The sequence below is a fragment of the Mauremys mutica genome, chromosome 9 (assembly GCF_020497125.1).
Source record: "Mauremys mutica isolate MM-2020 ecotype Southern chromosome 9, ASM2049712v1, whole genome shotgun sequence".
NCBI lineage: Eukaryota > Metazoa > Chordata > Testudines > Geoemydidae > Mauremys > Mauremys mutica.
This window is the reverse complement of record NC_059080.1, coordinates 60,472,389-60,491,325: the sequence shown is the minus strand read 5'-3', so window position 1 is coordinate 60,491,325 and position 18,937 is coordinate 60,472,389. Positions and strand designations below refer to the sequence as shown.

General features: G+C 43.6%; 1 protein-coding gene across 1 annotated transcript in view; it reads left to right on the top strand.

The window, feature by feature from the left end:
• Positions 1–18,937, top strand: part of GPC1 (glypican 1) — a 301,536-nt gene that overhangs the window by 239,109 nt on the left and 43,490 nt on the right. Inside the window, exon 3 of the mRNA XM_045031576.1 lies at positions 1,469–1,860. Within this exon, the coding sequence (XP_044887511.1) occupies positions 1,469–1,860 (392 nt within the window). The remainder of the gene's footprint in view (positions 1–1,468; positions 1,861–18,937) is intronic.

Here is an 18,937-nt window from a genome sequence, read left to right as displayed (position 1 = left end):
GGGGCAGGGGGTTGGGGTGCTAACCTAATTAATGGCAGTAATTTTTTAAAAGAAAACTTTTAGTTTTTTTTAATCATTAACATCATATTAATTTTCCCCCTTAATGGATTAAAAAATTCCTGAGATTGATGGTGGCTGAGGTCCATTACCAAATCTTCCTAGATTTGTGTATTTATAGAATGCACTACTTCCAGATTTGCCTATTTACCTGACAACTGTGTAGGACTGTCTAGCCTTGCTAACTTAGCTTAAATGTGCAACCCTGCTTTCTGTGCATTACTGAAAAAAATATATAATTTTTTTAAATCTTCTGGAAGTGAATGAGAGTTTATGCAATAGTTTACTACTTGAGTGTCAAATGCTGGTGGCTTTACTCACTTGGGTAGTCCCTCTGAAGTCAACATTAAAGTTACTGCTCAGGTGAGCACATGCTTAAATGGTTTGCTAATAAGGAAGGGATTATTCATGTGCTTAAAGTTAAGTCCTAGCTTAAGTATCTTGCTGTTTGAGGCCTTAATATTTAGTATCCTACAAATTCTTTGAAAGAAAATACTATCTCAGCTTTAACTGCAGAAGCACTGTGGCAGTATGGTTTGAAAGAAATATAAAATTTGTTGTCATTTGTTATTAATGAGATCACAGATAATACGGTAGTTAATTTGCGGCTTTTATCAAATACACATGGTTTATACTGTATCAAGCACTTGTCTTGCATCTCTCAAACTATGAACAAGCATTCAGGTTTCAAGAATTGTTTGGACAATTTTGTATGTGTGTGTGTTAATTCTGGTGCAGTCTTTGAAACGGGATTGTTAACTTGTGCATATGAGTTCTTGTCACGCAATGACAGCACTGAAGACAAGCACTTAGCATTTTCAATCCTGACAGCCCTTTGACAGACTGATTTAAACAATGATTTACATACATTACCCAGAGCAATTAAACAGGCAGAAGTAGGATTACTGAATTTTCATTTTGCTTTAACCATTCATTGTTGCTGAAGAACTTCTGCAGGCTGAGTATGGGCACTTCCATGTGGATCCCCTAGGACATTAACTTCTGCCCTGGCTGGATTGGTTGCATTGCTTTGCCTTGCACTAACCAAGGAGAAATGTGGCTGTGAAAGCTTAGTGGCAGAACACTGCACTCTGCACAGCAGATTTTTAGGAACATATCCAGAGCTTGCACTTGATGTTGTCTTTTGATGATGTTGGAGGGAAGGAGCAAGGTGGCAGCAAACCATTCTATGTGGAGCATATCCTGCTCTGTCCTTTTAGCAACAGCTCACGACCTAAAATTGTGGGTGGAAGAGGAGTTCAGTCAGAAGATAAGAGGAAAGGCTGACCTTGGTTCCTCTTTCTCAGCCTTCTGAGTGGTCCAACCAAGTAGGTGTCTTTAGACTGGCCTGTTAGAGATTTCTAGTTCTCCTGCTGATCTTTTCACCCTCTTCTTTTCCCTCTCTTTGCAGGTTATTTCCAGGATTTGTTGAACAAGTCAGAGAAGGCCCTCTATGACACTTTTCCTAGCATGTATGGAGAGCTATACAGCCAGAACGTCAAGCTCTTCAAGGACTTGTACAGCGAGCTGCGGCGCTATTACCGGGGCTCCAACATCAACCTGGAAGAGGCCCTCAACGAGTTCTGGACACGCCTGCTGGAGCGCCTCTTCAAGCTGATGAATCCCCAGTACCACATCACTGACGAGTACCTGGACTGCATGGTGAAGCACTCGGAGCAGCACAAACCCTTTGGAGAAGTTCCGAGGGACCTGAAGCTGAAGGCGACAAGAGCTTTCATCGCAGTGCGCTCCTATGTGCAGGGGCTTAGCGTGGGCAGTGACGTTGTCAAAAAGGTCTCTCAGGTAGGTCATGAGACAAATCTCCTCTGTATCCACCCTGGCATCCTTCCCCACCTAACATTTCCAGCACCCTATTTACTGCTGATGTGCATTGGGTTGTTGTGCTGTTTTTCTTAAACCTTCATCATTACTGGGCAGGCAGGATTGTTGATAATCAACATCCTCTGCTTGTATAAACAATTGTCTGAGGGTCATCTACCAAATAGCAAGCTGGGGCTGTTATAAACACTGACAGAGCAGGAGAATGGAGGTGCAACTCACCGCAAATCAAACTTTACATCAGTTTAACTATGTGGCATGCTGCCGGGGAAGCTCTAGTCATCCAGATTGTCTAGTTGTTCGGTTGCTTGTATATAGTCCCAGGACTTTCCTGGCAAGGATATTGCCATGCCTTTACATCACATTGTGTTATTTTCCTCCTTGGTGGTGATACGATGTCAGGCATGGAAAACTGACTTGCAAAGAACATGCTGGGAATGCGTGCAAGAGGTGCATGTCAGTGGTGGGTGATTCTTATGTCTGTATCTATAGCAGTATGTATTTATACAGTGTGTGTGTATAGAGAGAGGGTGAGTTTGTAGAGTGCATTGGGGTCTTTGGGGGTGAAGGGTGCTCTATACATGTAAATGAATGCTATTGAATGTGACTTTTTGTAGGATAAAATTGTATGCATCCTCTGGTACAAGGGGAACCTTTCAGAGCGGGAGGGAGGCTATCATACTTGGACAAGGTATTCAGGCTTTTTACAGAGGTAGTGTGATGTAGTTGTTCCATGGTCTACAGATGAAACCTTGAAAATCCATTTTATAAAATTACTTGCATACTTCATGTGAATTTGGCAATTGGCAGGATAAGGATCGGGGTGTGACTAAACTATGAATGCAAAAATTGAAATAGCAATTAATTTCCTGGAAAGAAAATACTTGGAAGAGGACAGCATTATTTGTTACAGCGAGTCCAGACTTAGATCTCAGAGAGACATGTTAATGTGCTAACAGTGACAAACCCTTTCATTTATCAATGCGTTACTATAAAACTGTTCAGCTACACAAAAGCCTTTGCACATCTTATTAATGTCACACTCTCTTGGCACTTACAGCAGATAAAAGAGGAAAACGGTATAAGTTAAAAGCGACAGAAGTAAAATATTTTTTTCATAAATCCTTTGAATTGCTGAGTGTTTCAGCTTTATGCACCCGAATCCAACTTTAGTCCTGGTTAGGTGGGTCTGAGGGGATAAGGTGAGTGGCTGACAAGTTTTCTTTTTCCTTTTCCTTGTCCCTGGAGTTGCCCCATTCTCTTTTCCTTGCATAAATGCAGCCATAGCTGTTCATAAATTGATTCATTTTCAGCACCACTGGTTTTTGAAATGGAATATCATTTGTATTATATTGATGTATATTGGTTTTTACCCACTCTGATATGTACAATGTGGATTTTAAATTCTTAGAGTGTTTGATTCCACTGCCATGCTTCTGAGTTCTTTTAATCATTTCAGCAGCACTTTATCAAACAAGGTACAGATAAACTGTGTGAAAAATGACTATCTTTCTGATCAGCTGATAAAAGTATGAACTTCCAGAGAAGGTAGCACTGCCTCTTCCTTCACTCTCCGTTCCTTCTCCAGATCCAAATTCCTTCTGCCTGGATGACTTGTCCTCAAAACAAAACTAATCAAACCCACTGTTTTTTAAAATATTATTATTATTATTATTATTTTATTATTATAATATTTTATAAACAGCATCCATATGAAACTTCTAAAACTGGTACAGTTTGCTGAACAGCTCAAAAACCTCAGCAAATCCAGGCCATGTTCAGTTTGTAATGAAACCCACAAATTGGCAAGTTTCACCTGTTTCTTCAGGAATTTTCTGCATAGTTCTAGTAGCACCACTGAAGGAACAGGGAGGTGGAGACTGGACTGCTGACACATAAGTTTTGCTTCACAAATGTCTTGGTAGCCAGTAATTATGTAGAGAACATACGGCCTGGTTCACCAGTGCTTTTCATCTTGCATGGGCATTTACACTGTGTTCAGTCGATGTAAAATGCAGTGTTTTGCACGCTTTGCACAGGAGTTAATGACTGCATAAGGGATAAAGCAGTGGAGAATCTGGGCCGTAGAACTGTACATAATCATCAATACTTTTTGTACGAGCATTGATGTGATTGTTTTTTTAATAACTTGCTGACAGGGTGCAAGTTTAACCTGAAATTTATTGGATTCTTTCAATTTATTCCCAATTCCAGGTGATCTGTTGGATTCCCCATTAACCAGATAAAGAGCAGTTCAGATTATTGGCCTTTTAGAGTATCCTATTTAATCTGAACAAGTTTTTCAACCAGCGTTTTAATTTGACAAATGTTTTATGTTGCTTTGTTTTTATGATGATAGGGATTTTTCTAGGCTTAAAGGTTGAGAACAAAAACCTTTTCAGCCAGGAACTTTCTTTAAAAATAATGTTTGAACTGAAATGTCATGCTTGGTCTCAAACCAGTTGTGGATGTTTTGCTCAGAAGCTGTACAGAAAACCCACTGAACCAGTTTGAGTTAGACAAGGGCTGTCGATAAATCTCAGTTAACTCATGTGATTAACTCAAAAAAATTAATTGCGATTAATTGCAGTTTTAATCTCATTGTTAAAGAATAGAATACCATTTGAAATTTATTAAATATTTTGGATGTTTTTCTACATTTTCAGATATATTGATTTCAGTTACAACAAAGAATACAAAGTGTACACTGCTCACTTTGTATTATTTTTTATTACAAATATTTGCACTGTAAAAATGATAAAAGAAACAGTATTTTTCAATTTACTTCATACAAGTATTGTAGAGCAATCTCTTTATTGTGAAAGTGCAATTTACAAATGTAGATTTTTTTTGTTCCATAACTGCACTCAAAAACAAAACAATGCAAAACTTTAGCACCTACAAGTCCACTCAGTCCTACTTCTTATTCAGCCAATCTGTACGACCAACAAGTTTGTTTACATTTACAAGAGATAATGCTGCCCACTTCTTATTTACAATGTCACCAGAAAGTGAGAACAGGCGTTCGCATGGGACTTTTGTAGCCGGCATTGCAAGGTATTTACGTGCCAGATATGCTAAACATTCATATGCCCCTTCATGCTTCAGCCACCATTCCAGAGGACATGCTTCCATGCTGATGATGCTCTTTAAAGCAAATGCATTCATTACATTTATGACTGAACTCCTTGGGGGAGAATTGTAGGTCTCCGGCTCTATTTTACCCACTTTCTGCCATATATTTCATGTTATAGCAGTCTCAGATGATGACTCGGCACGTGTTGTTCATTTTAAGAATACTTTTGCTGCAGATTTGACAAAAGACAAAGAAGGTACCAGTGTGAGATTTCTAAATATAGCTGCAGCAAAGAATCCTGTGGCACCTTATAGACTAACAGACGTCTGTTAGTCTATAAGGTGCCACAGGATTCTTTGCTGCTTCTACAGAACCAGACTAACACGGCTACCCCTCTGATACTAAATATAGCTACAGCCCTTAATCCAAGGTTTAAGAATCTGAAGTGCCTTCCATAATCTGAGAGGGACAAGGTGTGGAACATGCTTTCAGAAGTCTTAAAAGAGCAACACTCTGATGCAGAAACTACAGAACCTAAACCACCAAAAAAGAAAATCAACCCTCTGCTGGTGGCATCTGACTCAGATGATGAAAATGAACATGTGTCGGTCCGCACTGCTTTGGATTGTTATCAAGCAGAGCCCGTCATCAGCATGGATGTTATAATTGAAATCAATTTATTTGAAAATGTAGAAAACATCAAAAAATATTAAAATAAATGGCATTCTATTATTGTTTAACAATGCGATTAATCACGGTTACGTTTTTTAATCGCTTGACAGCCCTAGTATAAACTAATATTTTTTGTACTTTTAAGAAATTGTTTTGACTTTTTTTTGCACTCAAAACAACAAAAGCTGCTGATTTCTGTTAAACTGAAGTTTTATCATGTGGCTAGTCCTCACTGATTAGTCGTTGTTTAAGTTTAAAAAATAATTGTTAAAGAGCAGTGACGTTATAAGTGACAATAAGAGTATTCTAAGTGTGCACAGTGAATAGTTTTCCTCGGTAAGGTGAACGTCTAATTAGGTGATCAGTAACAACACAGTGAATAGTAATAGTAGAAAGTTTACTTGTATGTATTCTTTGAGTTGGCAGTCTCTTTTGACCTCTGACTTGCAAGCTGTTGCACATGAATGGATCTGGCCCCACCTGAAATTCATTGCAAGATGGAGCCCTTAGAATGAGACCTTCTTGGTTTTGACTTGTTTTGTCTGCTCTTGCAGTACCAGTATATATCATCTTTGTATCCTTCATCCTCATTACAGCTGTTACAAGGCCTTCTCTTAAAATGCAATGCAAACAACGCTGGGGAAACCATAGTACTTTTCAGACTGGACTCTCCGAGGAGCTTCGTAATGGGGAGGAGAGAGAGAGAGGCTGTCTCTGACTGCACAAGAGGCAGGATTCTGTAATTTCTAATGACTGCTGCCTCCCCACTTCGCCAACGTTGCATTTCTTCTCTTGCCACCAGCTGCCAGACTTCATATCCACCCAACACTTCAGCCAGTTCCTGTGCCATTTGTCTCCCAGCAGACTCTGTGTGCAGCTACTCTAGCTGTGATTGAAAGGTACATGGGCAGGTTCAGCTGGGATGCAAGTGGAATAGAAGCTGCTTGCTTGGAGCAGGAACTGCACATACCCGTGGAGATAAGAAGTCTGATGGGAGCAAGTAGCCTGTCAGAAAATGGCATAACCATTATTTCTCCTACAGTCACTGTAAATCACCCTTGGTTTTAAGGAATAATCACTGAGACAAACTTTGAACCATAGTAATGGGAGCTGAAGCTTTTCATTCCTTGGTTATTGGTGCAAACATGGCTCCACCTTGACACTGGACTTATCTGTTCAGCAGCTTCTGTAAAAGGATTTTGGAGGTCTCAGTCCATTGGCCAGTAGACCGTGTATGCATGCAACATGCACAGTGGATATGCTTCTTAGCAGTGTCAGCAGATAGATGAAGGACTGAACAGAAGTGAAGACTGGTAGTCCTCTTTCAGAGCTAGTGCATATTAATGTGCAGTGTGGAGAAGCTTTGCACTCCTGCTTCCATTTATATCTGGTCTGTAGATAGAGAATTTGATTCTTCACAACCGTCAGCCAGGCACCCTTCACAAGCACTCCCTCCTTTATTGTAAGATAGGGCTTGTACAATATGAGAGAGGTCCCACTTACCACTATTAAGGCATTACAAGTATTTGAAAGCCTGGATGGTAGCTTGCATGCCAGTGAAAGGGAGAAGAAATATCTCACTTCTGTCTAAGATTCTTTTCTTTCATTCTTTCATTATGGGGTTGGCAACTGCCCCAAAATAGCATTTGCTGTGACTCAGAGAGAGCTTCATTTGAACAGGTGGAAGTATTGTGTTTGGAAAACTTAGGCAGAGGCTGCCAGTTGCCACTCAGAGGCACAACACTTGTTCCTAGTGCTTGCCATTCTTGGCCTGATGATGCAAGGGAATGGGGAAATTAATTAAAAACAAATCACAGTATGGACAAATAATGTTGATAATGTGGGGAAAAGGAAGAAAAATTAGAAAGTTAGATTTAAACAAGTAAAAGATAAACAGCTGTATGAAAAAGTGTAGAAACTACCAGCAGAGATACACAATGCAAGGAACAGGACTATTCCAGTGGGGGATGATGATTATTGTTTGTATTATGGTAGTGCCTAGGCACTTCAGTCAAAGATCAGGCCCATTGGGCTAGGTGCTTTGCAGGCAGGTACCGGAAAAGACAGTCTTTCCTTCAGAGAGCTCACAGTCCGCGTGTCGGACGGGGTGCAAGCATGCCTGTGGGTGAAGTAGGATTGGGGACTAGTGTTCGGTGTCCAGAGTGGAGTTTGTGAGGGATTTTCTCATGCTGCCAAAGAGTGAACTATAAGAGCAGTCTTCCTTTTTCCCAGCTCCCCACTGGTCATCTCCCCAGAATTCAGAGGTTCCCTGTGGAGACAGTAAAGACAGGCTTGCCTCAATAGCTTGCATGTTGCCTGTAACCAGAAAAGTTACCAGTGAAGATGATTACTTCATTGAGCATCGGGTGGCATTGCTGCCTCTCACATTATAACATCCAAGAGAGGTCAAAATTTCATTTCCTTTGCATTGGCTGTTCTCCCATCTCGATGTAGGATTCCTGATAACCTCACTTTTGAGCCAGGTAGAAATACCATCATTTTTTGTTTGTATTGAGGTAGCAATTAGAGGCCAGGGCCCCATTATGCTTGGTGCTATTTGAATGTATAACAAAGACCAGTAAGAAACCAGAACTAGTTCTCTCCCTACGGGATCTCTTCTCTATAACCAGCAGCATACACCGGTCTGAGCATTGTGTCTAGTGTGACCAGACAGCAAATGTGAAAAATCGGGATGGGGGTGAGGGATAATAGGAGCCTATGTAAGAAAAAGACCCAAAAATCGGGACTGTGCCTATAAAATCGGGACATCTGGTCACCCTAGCTGTGTCATAACTTTGACCTGACCTTTGCGTAGGCCCCTCCTCACTGAGGTAGGTTTCTCTCCTAGTGCAGTTTTTCTATTTTCACTGTAAAGCCATCATTGCGCCATTTAGATCTGTTGTTACATTTCTGTGAAACGCTGTTTAAGAAATAAACCCAAGCCGCCAGCTTACATCTGCAAACTCAGAGTTCTTGTGTACCCTCTCCCAATGCATCAGCTGCCTCAAACGAGCCAGCCGTTACTTGGAGCTGTGCTGGCAAAACCAAATATGCTGGCTGGCTGACCAGACTGCTGTGCAACTGCTTGTTGCTTTAAATAACTACTTTTAACAGCTCCTGTAGCCACACAGGCACATCTGTGATTAGGTTCAAAATTATCTGTTACCACTCAAGAAAAAGATCTTGGAGTTACCGGGGATAGTTCTCTGAAAACTTCTGCTTGGTTCACAGCAGCGGTCAAAAAGGCTTAAAGGATTGTTAGGAACTATTAAGGAAGGGATAGAAAATCAGACAGAAAAATATTATAATGCCATTATATAAATCCATGATAGGGCCACACCTTGAATGCTGTGTTCAGTTCTGGTCACCCCATCTCAAAAAAAGGATATAGTGGAACAAGGAAAGGTTCAGAGAAGGGCAACAAAGATGATCAAGGGTATGGAACAGCTTCAATACAAGGGGAAACTAAAAAGATTAGGGCTGTTCAGCTTAGAAAAGAGATGGTTAAAGGAGGACATGACAGAGGTTTATAAAATCATGAACAGTGTGGAAAAAATACAGAGAAGTGTTGTTTACCCTTTTCCACAGTGCAAAAACCAGGGGTCATCCGATGAAATAAATAGGCTGCGGGTTTAATACAAAGAAGAGGAAGTACTTTTACACACAATGCACAATTAACCTGTGGAACTCATTGCCAGGGGATGTTGTGAAGGCAAAAAGTGGGTTTAAAAATATGAGTTTAAAAAAGAACTAGAAAAGTTCGCGGCTGGTAGGCCCATCAGTGGCTATTAGCCAGAATAGTCAGAGATGCAACCCCATGCTCAGAGCAACCCTAAACCTCTGATTGTCAGAAACTGGAAAGGGAAGACAGGGGTGGATCACTCCAGCTGTCCTGTTCTGAATGCTGTCTTACAACTCTGGTACTGGCCACTGTCAGATACAGGATAATGGGCTAGATGGACCATCAGTCTGACCCCATATGGCCATTCTTATGAGTGTAAAACATGAGTACAGGCTGTACTGCTGTTCTGTCCCAAGGGTGCCTATTACATAAAAGTTCCAGCAGCATTAGAGCCCTTTTATAATCTCTACCATCAAGAACTCACTCCCCTCTCTAAAAGCTGGTGTTTCACTTTCAAGAACAACTGAGGTGAACTTTTCCACAAACATTCAGGAGGGTACAGTATCTATATAACATGGTAGCAAGTGACATTTTATTTCTCTGTGGCCTCCCTTGCCGATCCCAGCACATAAAGCCCATGCCATTCTATTGTATTTATCTGTTGGTATTTAAAGGCAGGACTTGAATGGTTTGTATGTTCTGGGGGACAATTAGCTCTCAAGGACTGGAACCACCTCCATGACATCATCTCAGTTCCAGGCCCTGGCAGATGGCCCTCATGGGGTCTGGGTTCCTCTGGTGGACAGGCAGAAGATGGTAGTGAGATATTCAAGGTGATTCATCTCTTGTCAGCAATGGGAACGTAGTGCAAGAAGTTAATGCCAAGCTTTATTATTTTATATTCTACGACTCCTCTCTGTGCTGTGGAAACTCCCCGCCCTGTGGGTGTTTGGCGAAGCTAAACCAAGACTGCATTGCAAGGTGATGATGTATCTGCTACACAGGAGAGCTACACGGGATTGTCCTTGGAGAGTGGATGCTGATACCAGGCCAACCATGTCGGGGAATTTTTTGCTGCTTTATCCCCACCCTCTAGAAATGAGCTGTAGGATTCTGGTGGTTCTTTGCCTGCCATTTCCCAATACTGTTGGTGTTCTCTTGCCAGATGCATGCCAGGAATTAGTTGTGCTGTAGAGTTTGTATTTGTTTTGACAAATTCAAATTCAAACAGGATTGTTTGGGGTGGGCTTACATTTCCACCCACCCCACATCATTTTTTCATCCTATTTTTTTCATGTCTCTTTTTTCACATATATTAATTTAGATGGTAAACACCTAAGGACAAGAAACTGCCAGTTTTTTAAAAGGCAAAATAGCATATACACCAGTGGCGCTCGATAAATAATACAAATATCGTAGACAAATATGAACATATGTCTTACATCTTCCCCTTATGGTAGGATGTCGATGAGTCTCTTTTTCAAAAGATCTGAAATTGCACAACTGGAGCTAACTGCATCAGATTCATAGGAAATAATAGAGAAATGCAAATGTTACATGGTTAAATGGTTTTGATTATCTACTCCTTTTGTAGGAAGAGGTGAAATCAACAGAACTATATTCTTAAACATGGAAAGGTGGAGGAAGCTGATTGGCTGAAGTGATGGGGAGATGGAGCCGGTGGTCTCCAGATGTCTGGAAAGTTAGTTCAAATTGAAACTCATTAAGGGCCTTTTCAAAATGATGATTGTGGTTCCTAGCCAACTGTTGCTACTGGGAACTGAACCAGTGACTCATTCTGCTCTATTTTAATGGCAATTAAAATAAAACCCAGTTGCTTTGTTGTACTGAACAGCATGGTGACTGGTCTGTGTTCTTCTCCTGAGCCAACATGAGTCTTCATGCTGTAGTGTGATTACACCTAATAATAATTCACCCTTTTTAACTTTAACCTGGTGGCTTTGGGATTTTTTTTTTTAAGTTCTGGTGCAAGGAACAAGCTTGACAGCAGTAGACACCAAAGTCTTGTCGCTGTCCACAAAATAGGTATTGCCTGGGCTGTGGCAATGCAGGTTTCCAACACTGGTGATGAAACTAACCATCACGATCGCCTGGAATATGCTGAGGGGTTCTGCTTAGTTTCTGATCTTTGAAAGATGTTTTGAAAATACAGTTCCTGTCTTTTCAGTCTCTTGACTAATGTGCTGGATAATGCTTATGGCTCACTCACAATGTTCTCATGGGCTCATTACCACCTGTTTGTGTGAAGAAGATGCAAAATGATGACTCAAATGATTACACAAAGCAGCAGACTTTAAAAGGAGCCTATTTGTGTGAGCCTGGCAGCTGTTTCTTCTAGAATTTTAATCTGAAAGGGTGGAAACTTTGGCTCGTTGAATGCACACCAAGCTGCTAATTACTGAATGGAAAGACTGGCTTAGACTTGTACAGAGCAATGGCTGACAGTGTGCCTTCCCAAGTTGGCCACTTATTCACCTTGTGAGCGCAGATGTGTCACTTTACGGCCTCGTTTCCAAAGGCGGAGAATACTCTCAGTTCCCGCTCATTTTAATGGGCGATTGGGTGCTCATTATCTTTGGGCAGAGATAAGTAGCCTGACTTTCAGTTTCCCCATCTGTATAATCTGTATAATCCCCACCTGTATAATGATACACAGCCCCTTTTGTAAAGTGCTTTGAGATCCTCGCATGAAGAGCACTAGGTAAATACCGTATTTTCCGGCGTATAAGACGACTGGGCGTATAAGACGACCCCCTAATTTTCCACTTAAAACGTAGGTTTTGGCCTATACTCGCCGTATAAGACTACCCCCCCTTCCGAGGCTGAAGGACCCACCACCGAAGACCCGGTAGGGAACCGTCCAGTGAGTACACCCCCCCACCCACGTCCTGCCCCCCCTCAGAAACCACAACCCATAACCCCCCCTGCCCTGCTCCTTGTCCCCTGACCACTCCTTCCCAAGACCCCCAACCCTAACTCCCCCCCAGGACCCCACCCCCTGCCAAACTTGCCCCACTCCCTGTCCCCTGACTGCCCCGACTCCATCCACCACCATCCCAACAGACCCCAGGAATTCCCACGCGGTGCCTACCCAACCCCCCGTTCCCCATCCCCTGTCTGCCCCCCCCAGAACCTCTGCCCGATCCAACCCCTCCTCCCCCGCTCCAGTCCCAGCCTTGGCCCTGGCCTCTTACCCCTGCCGGGGGCCAGGGTCGGAGCCGCAGCCGCGGGGCCCGGCTCCCCGGGCCCGGCCGACACCGGAGCTGGAGCCGCAGCCGCGGGGCCCGGCTCTCTGGCTCCCCGGGCCGACACCGGCGCCGCAGCCGCGGGGCCGGTTCCCAGGGCCGACACCGGGACCGGCGCCACAGCCGCGGGGCCGGTTCCCAGGGCCTACTCCGGGTCCGGCGCCGCAGCCGCGGGGCCCGGCTCCCCGGGCCCGGCTGACACCGGAGCCGGTGCCGCAGCCGCGGGGCCCGTCTCCACGGGCCCGGCCGACGCCGGAGCCGGTGCTGCAGCCGCGGGGTCCGGCTCCCCGGGCCGACACCGGGACCGGCGCCGCAGCCGCGGGTCCGACTCCCCGGGCCGACACCGGGACCGACGCCGCAGGTAAGCCGTCCCGCCCCCTCCCCCACACCCACACCCACACGCCCGGCTTACCTGGCCGCTCCTTTTTTCAGGCTTCCCGCGAACATTTGATTCGCGGGAAGCCGGGGAAGGGAAGGAGAAGGAGGGTGGAGCGTTCAGGGGAGCGGTGTCATCTATTAAGCCTGCTCGGCTTGGCTGAGTCAGAGAGGCAGGCTATTACAACCTTTGCCAATCCGAGCAGGCTTTGTATGCATTATAAGCATACACCAGAGAGACGCCTCCCAGGATTGGCTCAGCCGAAGCTTGTTTATACCCGGCGTATAAGACAACCCCCGATTTTTGGGGGTTGTTTTTTAGTTTAAAAAGTCGTCTTATACGCCGGAAAATACGGTACTAAGTGGTGTTATAATATTGAAGCTGGATATATATTCTGAAGCGGGTAAATACTAAGTGGTGTTATAATATTGAAGCTGCCACAGCGGTAATTGCCATGTTTCAGTACCTCCAAACATGTGGCCGGTCACCTCCCTGGTGGAAAGATGAACACGTGTCTGCTCTCCCCAAGTTTAGGGTAGCAGGGTGTCAAGAAAGTGGGAGAGACTTTCTAACTTTTAACGAAGTCCCCAGTTTATCCATTCATTGTCTAAGGTGCTCAGCAGCCCTCCCCAGGGCCTGTTTTTGCAGTTGCTGTTCCTTCCCCTGACAACCTTGTTCTAACTGTACAGTTCAGACACATGGGTTGAGGGTAATGAGTAGGTCTATCTGAACACCAGCCTGTGTTCTTCACCATTTCCTGGATCACCCAGCCAGACTCATTGATTGATTGAAAAGCTTACCTTCTTTCTCTGAAACATTGCCCCTGTATGTGTTTTCTATGACTCAGAAACCCCCCAATCCTTAATGCTGTGTCACCATTTGTAACAGCTGCCTTATGAGTGCACAGAACTAAGTAGAGATGGACACAGCGCTAGTAAGAGGCACTATTATTGCACAGCCGTGCCAGTCTCCTTGTATACAGTAGCCAGCAAACCTTTGCATTGGCGCACCTTGGTTCCTCCTTTCTCTGACTGTGGCACACAATAGTTTAGTCTCCTGAGACCTGTAACCCTTTGGTCTGATTCTGGTTGTTGGCTTGGTGTGAAGATTGTCCTCAGAGTGTACAGGCGCTCAGACTAGATGATCTGGTGGTCCCTTCTGGCCTTAAACGCAATGACTTTGCCATGTCTGGGATGTCCTCTTGATAAAAGGGTGTTACTTTAAAGTAGGGGGCTTTTAGTCGAGGGGTTGCTGATGTACAGGCACCGGCCCCTTATTTGAAGTTGAGGGCCTTCTAGTGATTAAAAAAAAATCTGTTAAAAAAATTGTGCTGCACAGGAGTCATGGTAAAACCTTACATTCCACTGTAGAGTCTCCGAGGTACAGCTGCTAATAACCTTCTCTAGCCTGCTCTAAAATAGGATCAGATTAATAATCTAGAATGTAAGCATACATGTGATCTAGAAAGCATCCCTCGCAGCCCATAGCTCCCCATCTTCCAAAGTGGGGCTTTGTTTTCAAATCCAGGCATGAGTCCAGCAGTTGCTTGTTAGCCTGTGCTGGTTCTGGTCTAGGCTGAATTGGCCTTTCAGAAGTAGGTAGCCCTTCTTGGAGAAATTGGCAGAAGAGGAGGGGAAAAGATAATTCAACTAATATGAGAGGGTTAGTAAAGAAATATTGTTAATTGCATGTACTATATCTATAGGTATTAAGATTCACACTATCCTCGTAGAGATACGGGGAGCAGAACAATTAGTTATGGATGTCAAGTATCAGAGGGGTAGCCGTGTTAGTCTGGATCTGTAAAAGCAGCAGAGAATCCTGTGGCACCTTATAGACTAACAGACGTTTTGGAGCATGAGCTTTCGTGGGTGAATACCCACTTCGTCCGATGAAGTGGGTATTCACCCACGACAGCTCATGCTCCAAAATGTCTGTTAGTCTATAAGGTGCCACAGGATTCTTTGCTAGTTATGGATGTCATTGTGTGTGTGTGTGTACACACCTCAGATCCATGTTGCTCCTCTGAGAACAATTCTGGCAAAATAACCTGAGAGCTGTAGGTATCTGGCATACGCGCAATGAGTCTGGTCTTGCTGCAAGAATGTGATAAAGCTTTTAGAATGCTAGGGATGGTGCTGTTTAGTGAAAATCTCTCCTTTCTGACCATCTTTTGTCTTCCTTTTGGAGGGGACCAACACTGTCAAAAGAGATACTCCAGGCATGCCAGGCAGAGCTTTGCTACTTCTCTTTCTTTTTTAGAGAGGACAACAAAAGGAGGAGCACTGTGAGAGGTAGGATATCGCTATCAGGACTGTGCCCCTAAAGATACAGGCCAATCCCAGCAATGTAGGAAATTAGCAGAGGATCACTCTGCTCCTGATCAAGGTTGATTTTAGTATTTTGAGGGACCTTAGTGAGGGGGGAGACAGAGTAACTTGAACCTTTTTTTTTTTTTTTAAATCTTTTCTTTCCCTTCTTTCCTCCCCACACCCTCACAGGGCTAGGTAGAGATAAGACAGTGAAACAGTCGCAGCCCACTGAAATAGTCACTTAGTGACTTGTGGGTTCTCTCTCACGTGTGGGTGTCCCCTGAGAATCACATTCCGCTCCTCAGTCACAGGTTCCATTGGCTATTAGAGTCCAGTTCTGCTTCTACTCCACCGGTATCTCCCTCACTTTGGGCTTGATCCCGCTCCCCTTTAAGTCAGTGGGAAAACATAAGGGTAGCTCAAAGGGAGCAGGCTTGAGCCCTGGCTGTGAGGAGACTGCTTTCTTGTCTGCCTCAAGGACAGAACGTGAAGCCAGATAGAAAAAAAAGCCTGGGCTACTGCTTCTGCTTCAGGTAGCTACCATCTATGTAAATGGTGCGGTAAGTCCTCTCTCTGAGGATGATAGATGCTGTGGAGCAGGACTTTAGCTGCTGTCAATAGTTTCACTCCAGTAGTGTTGTCATACAGCGTATAGCATGGAAACTGTGGGTCATAGATACAGAAGTGAGGTAAGGCTGGAGGAAGTCAGTAGTCCATTATAAATAGCAAAATAACAAACTTTTAAGGTCAGATCCCATGAAAAGTATGTTTTCTTTTAGCAGAGTTCCAGTAAGAGCGGCCATATGAAATAGTGAAGGGCAAGAAGGCATCTGTCTGTGGCTTGCTCTGGCCAGAAGTCAATGGAGCTATGTACCAGTTAAGGATCTGGCCAAAAATCTGTAGCGTAGCCTACATTTGCCATCAGCCAAACAAATTGCCCTCACACAAGGCCAGTCTGGTAGTCTGATCACAATTGTGAGCCAAACTGGCCTGATGTTATCCTGTATATTTATCAGCTGGCCTCATTAACCATCCAATAATCTATCCCATCTATCCATCCATATTTCTAAGGATCCCTACCACCTCGGTGTCCAAGCGCTGGTCTCTGTCTCATACCAATATGATGAGTGTGTTGGGAGGTGGAGAGGGAAGAGTAGGAAAAATACTTGAGAGATTTGTGCTTACTTTACTGCTATTAAATGCCTTTAAATGTACATAAAAGCCTCTGAAGCCTGAGGAGCCTCAGCCTGCAACAACAGAGATGCAGATTGTCATTTTCCTTTCAAGCCAGACTTCCAAAGGAAAAAGAGGTTATTTTTTTCTATTCAGAATCAGCATTTCAGAAGTGAATGTTTGTAACTTGGCTATAGATCCTCAGGCCAATGGACCAGATCCTTCTCCTGGTGAAGTCGCTGAGAGTTTTGCCATTGACTTTAACAGCAGCAGGTGTGGGCCATTGTTTGTAACTGGCAATGGTGAGAGTGTAATCTGACTGATAGCTGGAAGCTGACCATATCTGTCTCTGACTGCTGCCAGCCTGTGTGTGACAGCAGGCGATGGGGGTGTGACAGGAAAGGCTATAGTCATTGTTAGATACTGATTTTCCAGTGCTCGTGACTTTCTGAAAATGCATCTTTTCCCATTATTGGGCTCTGCCCAAATTGAGTGAAAAGTATGAGCAGTGATCCAATTGCCACCAAAGTAGTTGTTCTGTTTCTTACCTATGGAGATCCTGTAATACCTTCTCATATAAATAATGGGGTTGTTTGACACTTCTAATCTCAGGAGTGTAGGACTGTGTTTTTTTTTCTGTTCCGTGGTTCAGTATCCCCTGGGGCTTCAGGAGTGTGGATATGTGGAACCCTGACTTTGTTCTCTGGTATTTCTGATCTCCTTCACAGCAAACACTTGTTTTTGATAAGAGATTCTGTAAGGTTGACGTCTCTTTTGAAGTTTCCTTTGTTTCCATGAGCTCAGATTCCGTGTGCTTCTAATTGCCGCTCTGTACTGGAAACACTTGTATCTAAAGCTGGCAGTATCCCCAAAAAATGACTCCACTTTTTTATTCTAGGGCCTGATCCTGTAACAATGATGTCAAATGGGATTTTTGCCATTGGCATCAGTGGGAGCACAGTGGCTACCTAGTAAGGAGGCAGATTTTTGTAGGGTCCCACTTTAATGTGTAGGACCGACATCTCTTTTGGAAGAGCTCTCATGGTCCCTTCAGTCTTCTGCTATCATTTCAGAGGGGCAAGATAGCTCTAGGGTGCTGCACTGCTGCCCTGACCCCTGCGGCTTGGAAAGATCTGAACAGTGTGTCTTTTTCCTGACTTCTCCTTGGCCCCTGTTTGGAGGAGGAAAATTGTTTGCTTTATTCAGTATTTGGTGCGGTTTTCAGTTATTCCAACTGCAGCCATCTCCTCTCTGTCCCAGTGGTTTGCACCAGGCTCCGAGCTTGTGGCCTTGTTGTTTTAAATGACAGCTGGTTGACTCTGGTCATGGGTTTGGAACGTTCCAATAAAACCTGCACAGGTGGTTTAGTGGAAAGAGGAAAGTTAGATGATCTTGAAGGCAAGAGAAATGAATCACATGGATGTTGAATGGTGGCCACTGAAGTCCTACGTGTAAATCATACATTAGGGGACACAAATGGGTGATCTGTGCTTTTTACATGCACCAAGGGGAAACAAAGCTTGACTTTTTTTTCCCCCATGTTCTACAAAAATATAAACTTCCTTTTGGCAGTGAAATGAAGAATCAGAGGCCTGTTATCAGTAAGTTTGTGTACCGTGAGGAGACTAGAGCTATTAGAATCCCAGGTACCCTCCCCACTAGATTACCTACTTGACGATGTCCCTTTAATTGATTACTTCTCTCGGTCTACAGATAGTTTCTGTGCAATGCTCGTCATTTGAAGATTTATAACTGTGCACTAAAGCATACAATCAATGAAATAACAAGGAACTCTTTTTGTCAGTTCTTTCAAACTGATTCCTTTCTAAATTGCATGAGAGTTCAAAAAAAAATTGGATGTGCCCCATCCCCCATTGAGAATTGTTCGCAAAACCATTAATTTTACAGTAATTGACTTAGACGCTGCTCAGGAGGGAAGGGAAATGAAGGAAACAAATGCCACTTTGAATGCAGAGAATTATGTGTTCTCGGTTTTCTGACGTATTCTCTCCAAGCGCACCTCTCCTCCCTGAAGGATCTGCTGTCTGGTTTGCAAATGCTGGTGATGAACAGTCAGACAGGGAGTCTCAGTGCATTAGTCACTTAGTGTGGCTGTATCGTGAGCATTGCAAAATTTTGAATTCTATTTTCATACTAGATGTGACATCAAGTTTTCTAAAAGATTGTTGTCCAGGCGAGGAGCTTGCTGTGGTGGAGCGAAGTGGTTTTATCAACAAAGAATGGAGTCAACCCGGGGAGGGAAGTAGCCACAGAGGAGTACAGAGTTCATCTCTTGATATAAAGCACAATTACAGGATAATACCTGATGACAGCCTTCTTGAAATGTCAGTGCTTTTGGTGGAACAATGCATTTCACAGGGCGAGTTTCTGTTCCATTGGATTAGCTCATTGCCACTAAAATCAAACACTGTATACCCAGCTGGAAGGTTGTTTTAATTAAAATGACATACCACACAATACTGTTTTGTATACTAAGCATTTTTGCCATTTTTAGCCTGGATTTATGAATAGGGTGGAAGTTGC